The 17,843-nt window shown below is 34.7% G+C and overlaps 1 protein-coding gene across 1 annotated transcript; it reads right to left on the bottom strand.

Moving 5' to 3' along the window:
• Positions 1 to 1,551: 1,551 nt before the first annotated feature.
• Positions 1,552 to 17,380, bottom strand: LOC137399871 (cAMP-dependent protein kinase type II regulatory subunit-like). The gene is made up of 7 exons (XM_068086122.1): positions 17,349 to 17,380; positions 14,083 to 14,386; positions 11,147 to 11,376; positions 8,106 to 8,288; positions 7,338 to 7,444; positions 5,789 to 5,951; positions 1,552 to 2,242 (listed from the first exon to the last, which is right to left on the bottom strand). Exons 2-7 carry the CDS (start codon positions 14,322 to 14,324, stop codon positions 2,034 to 2,036), a joined length of 1,134 nt encoding a protein of 377 aa, XP_067942223.1. The 5' UTR covers positions 14,325 to 14,386; positions 17,349 to 17,380; the 3' UTR covers positions 1,552 to 2,033.
• Positions 17,381 to 17,843: the final 463 nt, after the last annotated feature.

Below are 17,843 nucleotides of genomic sequence, written 5' to 3'. Positions count from 1 at the left end.
AAAAACAGTAGGATATCTCATTTTTACATTTGTACTGGTATCGAGAGGTACTAGTATAGTGGTATTCAAAGTTTTGATGGATAGCTCTGGAGGAACAGTAACCTACTACGCACGTACGCATGCACACACACCCACACACAGGCCTGTCAACCCAAAAGTGGGGCAATGCGTGAGATTTGGTTTTGGGGCAATTGATGTATCAATGATAGTATATATAAAGTTGTGGAAATTGGGGCAAAAATCTCACGCATTTCTCACGCATTTTCTTTTTTTCTTTGGGGTGATTGCGTGAGTCTCACGCTCAATGCGTGAGAGTTGGCAGGTATGCCCACATACGTGTGCGCGCGCGCACACACACACACAAACTTCTATGCAAGAAATGTTATTATTAGTTCTACATATTCAGGATTTTTATTTTGTTTTCTCAGTTCGTATTAACTGTACCATTACCGAATCATCTTTTATTGTAATCGTATCAAAACTGACTTGATTTCGCTATTACTTGCTAATTATTTCACATTTACATCTAAACCTTTTTAAAGCCGTTTTATTTTTTTAAAGTATTTGATCTGCACAAAACATTTCCCTCATGATATGAAGGTGAAAAGTTTTTTGACAAAGTGTGAAAACCTTTACAGCTGTTTTTATTTTCTCTCTTAATTTATTTCAATTACACAAAACACTTTTCTCATGATATGTAGTTTGAAAGTTAAGCTGTTGGGTCTATGTGCAAAGATACATATGTGTGTTCATTGCATGAAGTCAGTTTCTATTTTTGTAACATTTGACTTACTGAGTCTACCTTTGTATATACTTGCAACGTTATATCAATTGACATTGGGTATTTTATTCAAATGGTACTTGTGTCTAAGTAGCAAATAGTTGCATTTTACACGGAAAGCTATTTCAGTTAACCTATTAAAAGGATTGTACTTTCTTAGCTTATGGACAAGTTCATGCTGGGATTGTCAACAGCAATTAGCGAGGTTAGCGCTTCCATACTCGTTTTCACTGCCAAACCCCCTACGACTGACAAGGGTAATTCCTCACCCCATTGTTTTTAATGAAATAAAAAAGCTCAAAACATAAAGAAAAACATACATATTCAGAATTTATGAAAACAATATGTTATTGAAAGGTCATTCTAAGAAGTGTCTAATGTTTTCACTCAGCAGCAGCATATACAAAACAACTCACTTTATGATCTTTGACTTTTTCTTGTCTCTTCTTTGCTATTATCTGATCAAAACGTGTTTTTTTGTGGATAGAATTGACAGTTTTATGATGTTATTTTTTAATGCATAAAAGGAATGAGAATCCTGATGTATCTAGGCAAATTGCTGCAACGACAAATACACTTTTTCCGTTTTCACAATTGTTTCTTGTACCCCTGCAAACGGCAGTTTGCACCCCTTAGGAAGACGTGCACCCCAATCAGGAAACCCTGAGCTAGATGTCATAACTTCTTGTAAAGGAAAGAGGCTGATTCTCAAGTACTGATGGAATATAACTAACAATTTACCTCCCTATTTCACTCTTTTATTGGCTTGGAGTTGTTTCAGAGGTGTTAAGATAAAAACAGTCTGCCACTAAATTTAATCACTTTAAAGTAAACTTTTAACGAGTCAATAAAAATTCAATAACCAGTTAGTTACACATAATGACTAGACTAGCAATTGTTGTCCAAGAAGCAGGAGTAGACAACTGCTTGCATTACAGCACAGTTATGGAACCACTACATGTTTGCTAAAATAGTACGAGTAATAGAAACTGCTGACACTTGCAATAGATTTTACATGGCACACAATATGTGACACATAACCTCTGCGGTGAGATACAGGATTCTTGACAGGTGACACATGATTACTACTGACAGGTGACACATAACTCCTGGTAGGTGACACTTATCTGACAATTTGTGACATACAGCTTATGATAGCTAAAACATGGCCTTGATAGATGATACATAGCTGATGACATGTGACAGGCAACACATATTTTGGGGGCAATAACTGTATATATCAAATAGGCTATTATTTGCTAAATTCAAAGTTGGCTGTTGCACGTTTCATGATGTCTCGACAAGGTCCCAGCAGCCGTTCAAATGAGTCGCGAGAAAGGAATCCACATTTTACATCACCGATGGCATATATGCTAGCAGTTCTTTTTGAATTGTCCAATAGAGCAAGTTCCCCAAAGTATTTACCGTTGGAAAGCCTTTTGACCTCAACCTCACCAGCTCCTACAAAATAAAACAATATGGGATTTTGAGCTAAATAATAAAAAACTAAAAATTTAATGTCTGCAACCTGACAACTGTTAAAAGCTCATTAAGTGTTACTGAAGGTTTGTACATTTCCTAGTATACTACGTCTATCGCAAGAAGTGTTGTGTTTGTTAATAATGTGGTGGTAGTTGATTAGCAGAGTATGTTGCCTGACAATTGATAATCCATCTGACAATTCTATCATTGCGTGTCTATGTTTTTAATGAGTTTGGAGATGCTTCCACTCCAATCAAAGAAATAGTAAAATCTGAACGCATTCGACTTCACTTCACTAAATTTGTGCGAAGACATCTATGAGACTATTTATTACTTAACATGATAAAACACTCACTGCTGATGGATCTGAATCAATAATCTTAAACTATATATATATTTCTCAAAGTATGTGTGTCCCTCCAGCTATAGCTGTTAAAATCTTGATATTAAAATTCCGCAGTCTGATGGATTTGAACTCATGACGAATGCATCGACAAGTTTCTGATTCGGACTCTCTACCATGGGCTAAAACACCATAGTGATCAGATACGTTTTCATATAACGGATACACCCTGCGTGTGCTAATTATATTAGCCTTGCGTCCACGAGTTACAATGCTCCTGTTCAGAAATATTTTGTGACCTAAGTGTATGCAACACGATGCTTATTCGTCTTCTTTCATTAAAGCTTGATTAATTTATCTCGAACGTAAAATTTGGCGATTTTTGTACTGATTATATACGTTACCAGCATATATATGTTGAATCAACATTTCGTAGTTTACACACTTGCTATTTATTTTACATCTACATTTAATTCGCTAATAATTTATTCTAGCTGCTCAGAAAACTTTTTCCCAGCTACATTGTTTTTGGATTCTGATTTGGTATCTTGTGTTCCACAATAATTAAATACGAACAAAATCTTTGTTTGTTTAAAAAATCTTTTACGTTATTTCTTCTAAATAAAATTAAAAACATCTTTGTTTGTATGAATCTTTTTCAACTTGTAACTTAACGTTTATTTTAATAGCCATATAGTATATTAACAAGCGCAATTTCCTTTCCTCAACAGACAGATAAGGCAAGTTCGCCAGTTTCACAAAAGCTCCTAAAAGATAACCTGAATATATATTTAGATTTCCATTCTCTTATTACATTTATAAACTTTTTATAACTTTTGAAATTTATAATATAAGTTTTTAAAGTTTGTTTCATTATCGTTATTATTTCAACTTGCATGTTTGAAACATAATTTGAGTATTGTGTTTGAAGTTTAAACATTATTCATTTTCCTATCACTGTTATTATTACTTAGTTAGTTTCCGATTTTTATTATTAATATTAATTTTTCATTCAACCATTTTTGGCAGACATTGTTCTAATAAAATTTCAACTACAAAATACTACCATATTCTGTCATATTCTTTTATTGATTTGTTAAATACATGTATTTTCAGAAGTTACACATTGTCTAATGCCTCCAAAAAAAGAACCTTTACTGCACAAAATAATTTCCTCATGATATGAAGTTTAAAAGTTACAGTTGTTTGACAAAGTTTTAAAACCTTTACAGTTGTTTTTATTTTTTTCTTAATTTATTTCAACTACGCAAAACACTTTTGTCATGATATGTAGTTTGAAAGTTAAAATGGCAAATGTTGTTATATGTTAAAAACAAATCAATTTTCTGTCCAAATACTTGTTTATTACCTCGGCAACGCCGGGTAGCACAGCTAGTACTCACATACGCTCTCCGAGGTATATGTGGAGGTAAAACAATGTCAGCACACAACTTCGCAGGTCTTTGCTACGAGAATGTTCTACTGCTACTCACTACTGTTTCTGCTGGACATTTTCATTTACATGCCAAAGATGGGTTGCTCATACGAGGGTGATGAAATAATTACTTTTTAGATCTGGTAATTGAGATCAATATGACCTAGTGTGATCAGTGTAATTGTAAATTGGAAGAGAGTCTGCTTTAACATAATTTGTTTTGAGGGATACATCGCGAATCGTGGAAAGATCTATCGTATACAATGCAACTCTGAATCATTAATTGGTAGGGTGGGAATTCATCAGGAGTGAGCAACTCCAAACCTAGCCGAAGCGTAGAAACACGGTTATTGACTGCAGATGAAACAAAACATGAGCCACACCCGACAGTAGACAAGGTCACTATCTAGAGCTAACATAATACAAGAATGTACAATGTAAGAACACATACTTACAGAAGCAAAGCGATACAGAGTTAGCGATTGCAACTGATAATAAAATACGGCTCTGCATATATATACAGATATAAAGAAAGAAGGAAAGAAACTGACTACGCTTTGAAGACCTATTAGGCATTAGACATTTTGGTGAGCAGCTGTCAGGTTTAATAAAAAAACTAGGTCAACAAGTTAGTTGAGAGCATGTCTTTTATATTTCTTAGTTTATCAGAACAGGAACATTCTCATCATATACCTGTATGTATGCATGTATGTATATATGTATGTACATACATATGTATGTATGCATATATTCTTACATGTATGCATACATACTTCATACAATACATGCATATATACATATGTCCGTATGTATGTAGATACATATGTACGTATGTACGCACATACATACCTATGCACATGCATATGATTAATCGTATGTATGCATGTATTGTATGCATGTATGTATGTATATATGCATGCATGTATGTATGTACATGTGTATGTAATGTATATATATACATGTATATGTATTTACGCATGCATATATATGTACATGCATACAATACACGCGTGCATAGGCTACATATGTCCGCACATATGTACATACATACGTTCGTATGTACGCACATATGTATGGACAATTGTATGAATGTATGTGTGTACATACATATGTATGTGTGTACATACATATGTATGTATTTACATATGTATGCCTGTATTGTATGTATGTAGTATGTATAGATGTTCATATGTATTTATCGATCTATGAATGAGTGTATGTATGCATGCATGTATGTACATATGTATATGAACATATGTATGTACATTCGTTAATATGTATGTACATATGTATGTACATATGTATGTACATATGTACATACACATGTACATACATATGTACATACATATGTACATATGTATGTACATATGTACATACATATGTATGTTACGCTAAGAGTCTAAATGCTTTGTGTACATTACAAAAAGTCAGTATTCTAGTGAAAATGTATAGAAAAGGATAAAATAGTTTTAATGAAAACAATAAGAACTTTCTTGCAAGCTTTGAACAGAGATGCAAAAACTTAGAAGCATGAAACAAAGCTGAAACTGGAAAATTCTACATTAACAATAAACTACAAAGTCGATAGTATTATTTTGCGCAGGGCTTGCACTCGTTCAAGCTATCACACCCGGGATTGTTTTGCACATTTCTTGAAGATGTGCGTTTTATTGACTTTATTCTCAAACAATGGGCAAGCTATATGAGTTATAGAAGTTGTCAAGGCTAAAGGACTACAGTAAATTACCTTTATCAAGACGAACTGAGCAAACACCATGCTCTATGAAAAATATGCCATCCCCTTCATCACCACGCCGTATGATGACATCATTGTCATTGAACTCCTTTGTACACAGTCCATCTACTACTGAACTCCGTTCTTCTTCACTCAGAGCATTAAGGAAGGGCACCTGCAGCACACGCCTTAGGTATAAACAGTTGATTGGACGAATGATTCAGGCTAATATTCGCATGATTTCAGTAGAGAAGGCAGATGAATAATCAGATCAAACATACTTGAACACGTGATCTGCTGAACAGGAGCAGTTTAACTATTCAAATAAATATCATTTGTGTATTTTATACCCTATCTTGTATGATGTAAAATGTAATTAGCAGAAATGTACAGAGCAAAAGAGATAAGATCTCACATGAGATCTCTGTAGTTTTATTAGTTTGTATCAGTGTTTTTCTGTCATTTGTGACTGTTTTTAATGCTTGATTAACTGTGTTACAGCCGGCTTTTAAAAATGAACATACACAATTTTTTTGTAGATTTTATCAGAAAGTATCGGTATTTTCTATCATTTGCGATTGTTTTTGATGTTTGATGTTATCTGATTGCAAGGATGTTCCAAGATTAAAATCGATAAAACTCCATCGTAATTAAAACACTCAGATCAATCTAACATGCATCAATCTATAATTGCAAGAAGACAGACAGAATAGCGGAGCGTAAAGCTTCAACTTGAGCGCAATAGTCGATATCAACTATTGCAACGATTACAACAAGTGAAATAAATTGGCACATGTTTTTCTTCGGAGCGTTTAAATTGCTATAAAGTTTTATTGATTTTAATCTAAAAACATCCTTGCAATCAGATAACCTCAAACATCAAAAACAATCGTAAATAATAGAAAATACCGATACTTTCTGATAAAATCTACAAAAAAATTGTGTATGTTCATTTTTAAAAGCCGGCTGTAACACAGTTAATCTACTGAGTAGCTCTTGTGAGGAATGGACAGAGACAAAAGTTATTTCCATATGATAACTTCATCAAGATTACAAACTCATAAAAATTTATAAAACGCTTCATGCTGTTTTGTTTAAAAAATGGTAAACATAATGGTCTGAGTGCCAGAGTGAAAGGTATTGATTCTACTCATTTTTCCAGAGTGTGGAAACAGCTGGCATGACCATGCGTAACTGGTTAGCATCATAAACTGGAAAAGAGCAGTGTTAGTTGACAGTTAAATTGGTTTCTAAAAAAAAGAGAGGAGGAGAAAACTGAGAGAGGGATGCGTTAGAAGGACCAATGATGTACTCTTTACATTTGCATCGATACTTTACAATCAAAACTTTCTTGAATGCCAAAAAGTTCTAAATTTTGTGATGTTGCTAGCAAAGCAAGGAACCATAGCTCAAATCAAAATTCAATATTTTCTAGAGTTTAGCTGATGCAAAAACATAAAAGTTCTTTTATATCAGTTTAAATGACATGCTGGTCTAGATCTGTCAATTAAGATAATGCAACTGTGAACTTTGTCTAGCTTGAAATTTCAATGTACCTCACCTCACTTAGCAGTTGTTCGTACATCTGTCTGTTCTTATATGACTCCTTCTGTACTATCCTTTGAAAAGACTTCCTATCAAGTGCCCAGAGCAAACCTTGTGTTGAAGCTAAAATATATGGCCATGCACATCGCAGTCCACTGTTATGTATATATAGTTAATACTATAATGATAGTGAACTATTATGGACCAGTATGCTGCCATGTATATTACAGTGAGCTGTTATAGAAATACCGTTAAATAATTACCGGATTCATTATTAATACGATTTTGTGGACACTTTTCTACTGATCAAATGATATTATGGCACATAAAGATTAAATAATGCCATAGTGGCAGTCAAATGGAGGCGGCGTTCAATTAGAGAATGGCGCTCTATTTTTCAACCCTTATCTCAAGATTGCGGTCAAATAGAGGTGGCGGTCAATTAGAGGTGGCGTTCAAATAGAGGTGGTGTTCGATTAGAGGTTTTACAGTATTTACAACTATACACATCACAACGAACTGCTACATAAATATGTACAGCTATACACATCACAGTGAACTGTCATACAAATCACAGATATCATTATCAATCTTTCTGGTGAGTCGTTACAATCAGCAACTGTCAACTTCTCAAGCAATGAAAGAAATTGTTAGTTTGTCCTGTATAATGCAATCAAAACAATAAACTGTCTTTAAAACAGTAGCATAGATTTAGATGTACTAAGTTCATCTAGTTATAACACAACAGCAACTAACAACACATGGTACAGACCTATGGACTCACCTATGACTGTCGCGCTTCGTGGTTGGCTATACATAAGAGCTAATTCTCCGAAGCTTCCCTTTCCATTGAATGTGTGCACCTTCTTGTCTTGTTTGTTCTCATCATGTGTGTAGACGTCATAAATGCCATTTCCAATCACATAGAAGAAGTCCCCATCGTCTCCCTGCTGTATCACCACCTCACCTATTTAAACCACAATTGTAGTTGCCGTTTTTAGTAGTTGTTATATGTTAACATTACTATCTGAGAAAGGGTATTCTGGTATTACCTTTTCTAGACATGCTAGCCGCTGCGTCTTATTAATGCACAAAAGTATCGACACCCTACTTTATGAAATAATATGTGTGTATAACCTTTTATTGCCATTGGTAATCACGAACAAGATAATGTTTTTTGTTACATACCAGAAGAGAAAGAAACTGAAATCAACAATTATTGACTGAGTTGAACAAACACGCCTGAAATGTTGGTAATCTAATAGTATGTCAGGATAATGAATTGTAGGTTGTAGTAGCAGAAAGTTCATAAACTGAAACATGCGATGGCGGATGTAGTATGTTGGTGTCACGAAATAGAAAACAGTGTTGGTCATGCGTATGGAAGGATAAATATAAATATTCTGGGCATAGTTGTTGCAAGAGTTTGAAACCTGTAAGACAAATCCAGAAATGAGCAAGTGTGGGACAAGGCGATATGTTCAAATATCTTGTGATGTAATAGTTTAAATGATAACATTCAAGAGGATTGAAAGCAAGTTATATTTATTATGAGAACTTTGACTTTTTCTGTATAACTAAATGGATTAAAACCTGACAGTTGGGGAGTTGAGAGATAGGAGCGATTGGTTGTTTGCCATGAGAGCTCAATGTAGAATCAATTACTTTTAAGGTTAACTGGCAGCATTTGAAAACTACATTGATTTATACAAATATATGAATCATGATATTTTATTTTTCAATAATAATAATAATGATTTTGATGTTAGAAGAGCAAACCATTAGGTTTGGAGACCAAACCGTTTGCGATACAAGCTCCAAATGTGACAAAAGACAGCCATATTTTGGCACAACGTTGACTTAAGAATTACAACATCAACTCTGGCAATTAGCCGATGTGTGAATGCGAGGCAAAAGTACTTGAGTTGGCCACCATTCTTATACATTCTTCCCATCTAATCACCACACTACGTTGTTACAATGACCCAGCATGGCAGATAATTATAGTGCAAAGTTGAAGCAGATTCTGCAAATACCAAAAAGGTCTGTGTCACATTTATTATTCTTTTAATAGATAATTATCAAATTATACCAATTTGCTAATTCAAATCAAATTATAATTCAAATCAAATTATACCAATATACCAATGCTTTGGTTTTTTGAATAAAGATTTAAAAGGACCATTTTTAGATACTTGAGTGCAAAAAATGACCCATTTTAATATAATTATATAGCCACCACAACTGTTTTCGGTAAATTTTATGGAAAGATAGCAGATCTTTCTGCCCATTTTCACAACTTGAAGTTGTTGATAAAGCCTGGTATTTGGTAGAAATTACTCATAAATATGATTAGAGCCTCAATCTATAATGCTATCTGCTGCTGTTAGCGCAATAAAATTATATGCTATCAGTTAACATTTAACATATGCAAGGTATGTATGTAGCTGTTTGTAAATGTATGCAAGTGACAATAGTCTGTGTGTAAGTGACTACAGTACAGGCGTAAGTGACTACAGTACAGGCGTAAGTGACTACAGTACAGGAGTAAGTGACAATAGTGCAGGCGTAAGTGACTACAGTACAGGAGTAAGTGACAATAGTGCAGGCATAAGTGACTAGAGTACAGGTGTAAGTAACTACAGTACAGGTGTAAGTGACTACAGTAGGCGTAAGTGACTACAGTACAGGAGTAAGTGACTACAGTACAGGTGTAAGTGACAGTAATACAAGTGTAAGTGACAATAATACAAGTGTAAGTGACAGTAGTACAGGTGTAAGTGACTACAGTACAAATGTAAGTGACTACAGTACAGGTGTAAGTGACTACAGTACAGGTGTAAGTGACAATAATATGAGTCTAAGTGACCAATCTTTAGTATATTTAGTAACAGACTTTGCATATCAAATGTCGTTCTTTGTTCTCCATGATGAACGTTATTCCTCATGTTGTTCAGCATAGACCTGATATGTGAATATTGGTGACACAAGGTAAATGCAACACTAAAACAAGTCCTTGCTATTATTTTTGTCAGCACTTTTGCCATAGTAGATTATACTAGAGCAAAAGCCTGGCTAGTTAGAATTTGTATAAAGCCTCTGGTACCCACATATCTTTTTTTATACAAAACACTCACATTCTTGTTTCCTGTTGGCACATCTACACATAAAAGTTAGTCGCTTCTTGTTAGATTCAAAGTTCAGACAGTTTATGTAGAAACATTATCTAAAATTAATGTTTGTTTAGTCTGCTAATGACCAGGCTTGTATCATGACAAATACATGTAGTTAATTGCAAACGCCTACTTTGCACAATGTTTGCGCGTCAACTGGAAGAGTGCAAGGTAAATATTGCAGTGATATAATGGCCGTAAGATACAATTAAACAAAAGAACCAATATTAATAATCAGTGTGAATAAATATTCAAAATGAGCGGTCAATTGCTTTGAACGGCCGGCCAGCACACAAATCAAGTGAATAGTTTAAGTCAAAGTCAAAACTGGGAATTCCTGGTAATGAAAGGAAAATGAGAAGACTCATCAGATGAAAGGATTTTACGACAGCCAGCGGCAGCGGCCTTTCAGTCATGATGAAAAGAAGCCTACTCAGCAAGTTTTGCAATTCTCATTTTCTGAACCATGTGTAATAGCATTGCTGACTGCCATATTTTTTAAACAAATGATAATACTGGACAAGGCATCAACGTCATTAACTTTAAAGGCATAATATAAGCCGATGGCAATGTTTTCAAGGTAAATTTTCATGACCATTAGTCGCCGTATAGAATACTCGAGACTCACGGCTATCTATTATAATAGAGTAACCTGAGTTGACGTGCTTCTCCGTCATTGCGTTTATGACAGTCATTCTCTGTTCTCTGTCAAGTGTGCGGAAGAGTAATATGTTTTGGACAGCTTGTTTCAGGTGTTCTCGCTGCTCGTCTGTTTTAGGATGAATCGGGAGAGATTCCTCGTCTGAGTCATCCTCCTCCGGGTTGTATTTTTCAGCCGATACTGACTTGCGTCGAGCCGCTCGATTTTTTTCTGTAAGTTTCCTGTTGAAGACACAGCAGACATACATAACTCTGGAATTACTGTTGTATTGAGGCAGTTGAAGACACAGCAGACATACATAACTCTGGGAATTACTGTTGTATTGAGGCAGTTGAAGACACAGCAGATATACATAACTCTAGAATTACTGTTGTATTGAGGCAGTTGAAGACACAGCAGACATACATAACTCTGGGAATTACTGTTGTATTGAGGCAGTTGAAGACACAGCAGATATACATAACTCTAGAATTACTGTTGTATTAAGGCAGTTGAAGACACAGCAGACATACATAACTCTGGGATTACTGTTGTATTGAGGCAGTTGAAGACACAGCAGACATACATAACTCTGGGATTACTGTTGTATTGAGGCAGTTGAAGACACAGCAGACATACGCAACTCTGGGATTACTGTTGTATTAAGGCAGTTGAAGTCACAGCAGACATACGCAACTCTGGGATTACTGTTGTATTAAGGCAGTTGAAGACACAGCAGACATACGCAACTCTGGGATTACTGTTGTATTAAGGCAGTTGAACTTGGTGCAATAGGTTCTAATTTGTATCAGGGATTATGTAGTAATTATGTTATTATATTTTGGCAGATGACGAGAGTTTTTAGATGGTATTTAGATGAACTTTAGATGGTGAGATCTTAGCAGGTTGTAATACTATTATTACAAAGGATGTGAGAAGTGCTATAATGGCTAACTTCAACTGTACATCCTTAGCTTGAAATGAGTAGTCTAAACTCTGCTAGTTGGTTTCTAGAGAGATATATTTGACCAAAACTCCTTCCTTTGTTTCCCTTTAAATTTGTTACAATGAGCATTAAGTGGGAGTTGTGATATTTTTTAAGAAACAACAAAACTTGCAGAAATAAAGCACGACTACATGCACATGTACATGTACTTGAAGACTTAATAAAATGAAAATATGACACGGAAGTGCAATTCCGTTGATTGGCACTGTCTGAAAGGTGAATAGCCCTTATGTTATGGTTTTCTTAAGAGGTTTTATGGCTGGCGCATTAAAATAATGGTTCTGGTTAAAGTCAATTAGGGAAAAACAATTTATTAGCTGTGCAACTCGCTCCCAGCAAATCACATTAAAAACTACAAGCTGTTTGTCATGTAATTGACGTGGGCTGCCAGATATTACAAAACAGACTCATTAAACTTAAAACACTTATAGAACTGATAATAATGAGCTGATGAAAGGGAAAGTAAAAACATATATTTGTGTGCAATTTCGTTGATTAGTATAGACGTTGATGGACAGTCTGTTGTGTTGACCAGCTGTGTGACTATGTAGGCAGTATGTTTTGTTGACCAACAGTGTAACCGTGTAGAAAGCATGTCGTGTTGATCGACAGTAAAACCATGCAGACAGTATGATGTGTTGGTTTGAATTGTGTAAGCTTTCTGCTTGAGGTTTCTGGGGTAACGAAACATTTTTATTACAATCAGGCAGACCCACATTTTACCAGAATACATACCAAAAAATTGTATATAATCCATGTGATGTTTAAAAAACATCTTAATTCTTTACCCTAATAAAGAATTAAGATAATTCCAAAGCATTTAAGGTTATACAGCTTATTTTATAATAGGTGGTCTAGTTTGGAATTCATACACATGAGTCTGCGCACGGACAGATGAGTCGTTCATACTATGTACTGTAGTTACTACGAGGTTTGTATCACATTATTAAAACATATGAAACGTCAGCCTATGATGATACTGCAGAAGAACACAGCACAGTGGTAAAGTTATACTAACAAACTTTTGTCAAAATTTTCAGAAGGCGTTATTAGCTTTAGCTGGGTAACAAATACTCAAGCTAATGCCATTATAAGTATTATTTGGTTCTCTATAATAAGTTTGCTTCAAAAAGAAAAAGCCAGAAATTGTTTTGATTTTATGCTTTAGTTCAAAAAAAGGATGGTGTAGGTTTGGTATCAATTGATAGTTTTGCGTCCACAATGAAACCTACAAAAACCATCCTGCTATGGATACAGCAGCGTAGACATCTCACCATAGATATGACAGTATACTGAACCCCTCACCATAGATACAACAGATATTAACATCTCACCATAAATATGCCAGCATATTAAACACCTCACCATAGATATGACAGCATATTAAACACCTCACCATAGATATGACAGCATATTGAACCCCTCACCATAGATATGACAGCATACTGAACACCTCACCATAAATATGACAGCATACTGAACACCTCACCATAAATATGACAGCATACTGAACCCCTCGCCATAGATATGACAGTATAATGAACACCTCACCATAAATATGACAGCATACTGAACACCTCACCATAGATACGACAGCATACTGAACACCTAACCATAAATATGACAGCATACTGAACACCTCACCATAGATATGACAGCATACTGAACACCTCACCATAAATATGACAGCATACTGAACACCTCACCATAAATATGACAGCATACTGAACACCTCACCATAAATATGACAGCATACTGAACCCGTCACCATAGATACAACAGATACTGAACATCTCACCATAAATATGACAGCATACTGAACACCTCACCATAAATATAAAATGTAGAAGGTAGCTGTCAAAAAATCTAGTCATCAGAATTTACTTGAAGACACTTACTGAGTAACTGTCGATCACAGCCTACTGATAACTCTATACCATACCTGATTTCTAGTGGCTCTCCTGCTTCATCATCATCATCAACGATGATATACATAGGAATAGATTTAGTTTTTTTCTCTTCTTTCAACTTATTGAAGTAGTCAGCAGCAAATTCATGCAAGTTATCTGGTTTGTCAATGAGCACTGACACGGCAAACTCATAGAGCAACTCATTCAAGCCATCGGGAACTTCATATTGCTTGCCATCTTCTGACCCATTCTCCTCAATACGCTGCTCACTCATTTTGATAGCATAGATGAGGTAAACTTCGTATGCGCGTAGATCTCACTGACACTTCGTCACAACTGGTATAAAGTAGAAAGCGTTTGTTACAAAGTGATTTTCTGCCAGTACTCTCTAGCGAACCAACAAGTTGTCATTAACTACCTCTTCAGCTGATTAGTCTAAGCTATTAATAGCGAGAATGCATTTCTACATTTGTACATCTCAAAATGGGCAGGAAAATTTTCATACTCATAAGCATTGCTTAGAATAGAGTCATGGTAAATTTGCATTAAAGGTTGAAGGCAAATGTCTTTAGACACCTTCTTACCGATCCCTCCCCTCTTACTACCCATAGGTACAACTGTCAATGACCGCAGCTGAACATGCCACTCATTTTCATTTGGTTTTGTTTCTGTTTAGGGTTTTTTCCAAAATGACTAGAAGGTTGTATAAACTGATGCTAATAGAAGGCCTTTAGAAGTCATTTAGAAGGCATTTAGAAGTCATTTATTATATTGTAAAGTAACTCTAATGAAAGTGCATGTATTAAGGTGACAGTATATGAGCGGTTTAGCGGATTCTGAGAAAAAACAAGCTGAGCCAGGATCGACAATAAGTTAAGTCTGATTTAATAGGAGAGGGCTCAAAAGCTTAACTTTGTCATTCTGCAGATAATCTTTTGCATCCAAACATGAAACAGACACACCTGCTTTTGCTTTAGCCTTGTTAGGCATGCGTTATCTAAATATCTCTACTTTATTCTTACTCATAAGAAACAGGACGGTTGCTTTATGAGCGAATGTATTTATTTAAGATTTATAACCCAGTGATATTTCCGTTTGTCGTATCTATTGTAGCATATTTTGAACACGTGAAAACTATCGGTTGTTTGTTAATGGGGCGAGATAATTTACTTTTATAAAAGTACATGTTAAGTTGGTCCTATTAATTTGGGCAGCATTAGTCATCCCCACAGTCAATGACCACACCACACTTGACGAAATGAACTACTGATTTCTGTTATCACTGTTCTTATTATACTCATGTATCGTCACACATAATCTATTAATAAAAAAAATTTCTAATTGCCAATTATTTTTTAGTGTAGAATGCTGATTTTTTTTAGAACACTCTGCTGTTCTGCTGTTACATTTGCTGTAATACAGACCTAGACCACACTAGTGTTCTGCTGTTATACTTGCTGTGATTATAGGACTGCACCATGCTGCTGTAGCGCTGTTAGACCTGCAGGCCTACCGGGGGCCTACCCTTTCTGCAACAGCTTTAAAGCAACTATAAAATGGCAATTATAATTACCTATAAAATGAAATCCTCTTACATGTCCACTAGCGTTTAATTCTTTTCTAGAACTGCATAACATTGCAAAAATCTTGCCAATATTACATCGCAAATCGGAGGCTCCAAGAAAAATCTTTAAATCATCTATTGATTACCAGCAGAGGAACATTTCAATATTGATGGCTGCATATTTGACACTCATCTGCCTTTATAATAACTCTATTCCTTAACTACGGTAGACTCTGACTCATCTACCTTTATAACAACAGTATTCCTTAACTACGGTAGACTCTGACTCATCTACCTTTATAACAACAGTATTCCTTAGCTACGGTAGACTCTGACTCATCTACCTTTATAACAACAGTATTCCTTAGCTACGGTAGACTCTGACTCATCTACCTTTATAACAACAGTATTCCTTAACTACGGTAGACTCTGACTCATCTACCTTTATAACAACAATATTCCTTAACTACGGTAGACTCTGACTCATCTACCTTTATAACAACAGTGTTCCTTAATTACGGTAGACTCTGAGGGGAGACAATTCTTAACATCATATATTGTAGAATGGACAAATTAACTTTTAGATTTTAGAATATATTGCTGTAAGAGATATTTTCTACCACTTGTACTCTCTTGACAAAATATTCAAATACTTGCATGATTTTATTTATACATAAAGTGACAGATATCATTTTATATTAATATTATATAGCTTTGTTACACCGAGTACAATAGAGTCAATATATTTTATAATAAAAGATTCAACAAGGCTGTTCCCTTACTTCTGACAACTGACACCATAGACCTATAAACTATAGTTAACAGGTCTATGACTGACACTTTTTAAAAATAGTTATGGAAAGCGTAGTCTTTGCAGAGGAGCCCTTGCACTCTTCTCACAACCAAAATCAGCCAGTAATCATGTTTCAATATTTTCTATCAAGATCGTGATATATATAATCGTTGTATATATATAATGAGACGATATATATGCATATCTCATATATATACATATATGTCTATATATATATATATATATATATATATATATATATATATATATATATATATATATATATATATATATATATATTATATGTATGATATACATATATGATATATAAATGCTATATATGATATATAAATGATATATATATATATATATATTTATATATATATAATAGACATGTATATATCATATATATAATATACATTGTATATAATATATATACTATATAAATATATGTTTGTAATATGCATTACTTTCATTATAACACATTTGAAATTAAACAAGGAAGAATTAAAACTGCTTGAGTTGGAGTATACTTCTTATCTCTTTTGATAAAACATTAAAAGAATTAGCAATACAATTGTTGTCTGCATCTTTTGGTAAGAACAAAAAAAATCATCATGATGTGTATATCTGGTATATCTGAGAATTGAAACATATCAGTGACATATGAAACATATCAGTGACATATGAAACATATCAGTGACATATGAAACATATCAGTGACATATGAAACATATCAGTGACATATGAAACATCAGTGACATATGAAACATATCAGTGATATATGAAACATATCAGTGACATATGAAACATCAGTGACATATGAAACATATCAGTGATATATGAAACATATCACTGACATATGAAACATATCAGTGATATATGAAAAAGTCAAACCATTGAGTATTTTGAATTCATTTGGAAAGTATGTTCCTACTTACGGTTATAATGAGAGTGATTTTTTGAAGAAGAGTGTTGTCAACTACAGTTGAAGCTGTGAAACTCGAAAGGTAGTTAATGAAAATTTGTGGGCTCTTATCATTACGGTTTGTTTGAGTAATTGATATCAATATGTTGCTTTCCACACTCATTATTTATAGCGCCTCTATTAAAATCTTAAACTCTTTGATGACTGGCTACGTATTTACCAGATGATTAAATATTAACGATAACTCTGGGCTGTTGCTAATATGCCATTTTGTTGGGCGATAATTTACCGTCTGCTCTGTTTAACTGATGATAAGAAGCATTGATTATTAGCTGCTCCTCCGTAGGGGTTGTAGTCGCTGGTCGTAGTGGCCGGTTGTACTGGCTGGTCGTACTGGCTGGTCGTACTGGCTGGTTGTAGTCGCTGGTTAAAGTCGCTGGTTGTAGTCGCTGGTCGAAGTCCCTGGTGGTAGTGGCTAGTCGTGATCGCTGGTTGCGTGTGTTGAGTT

The sequence above is a fragment of the Watersipora subatra genome, chromosome 7 (genome assembly GCF_963576615.1).
Source record: "Watersipora subatra chromosome 7, tzWatSuba1.1, whole genome shotgun sequence".
NCBI lineage: Eukaryota > Metazoa > Bryozoa > Gymnolaemata > Cheilostomatida > Watersiporidae > Watersipora > Watersipora subatra.
Note: the sequence above shows the minus strand (reverse complement) of the source record. Positions and strands in the feature narration are given on the sequence as shown.

Coding starts and splice junctions, on each gene's coding strand:
- LOC137399871 (XM_068086122.1), bottom strand. CDS start 14,324: ATGAGTGAGCAGCGTATTGAGGAGAATGGGTCAGAAGATGGCAAGCAA. Junction 5,952..7,337: donor ACGAACAACTGCTAAGTGAG/GTGAGGTACATT, acceptor CGTGTGCTGCAG/GTGCCCTTCCTTAATGCTCT. Junction 2,243..5,788: donor CTCAGTTCGTCTTGATAAAG/GTAATTTACTGT, acceptor TTTATTTTGTAG/GAGCTGGTGAGGTTGAGGTC.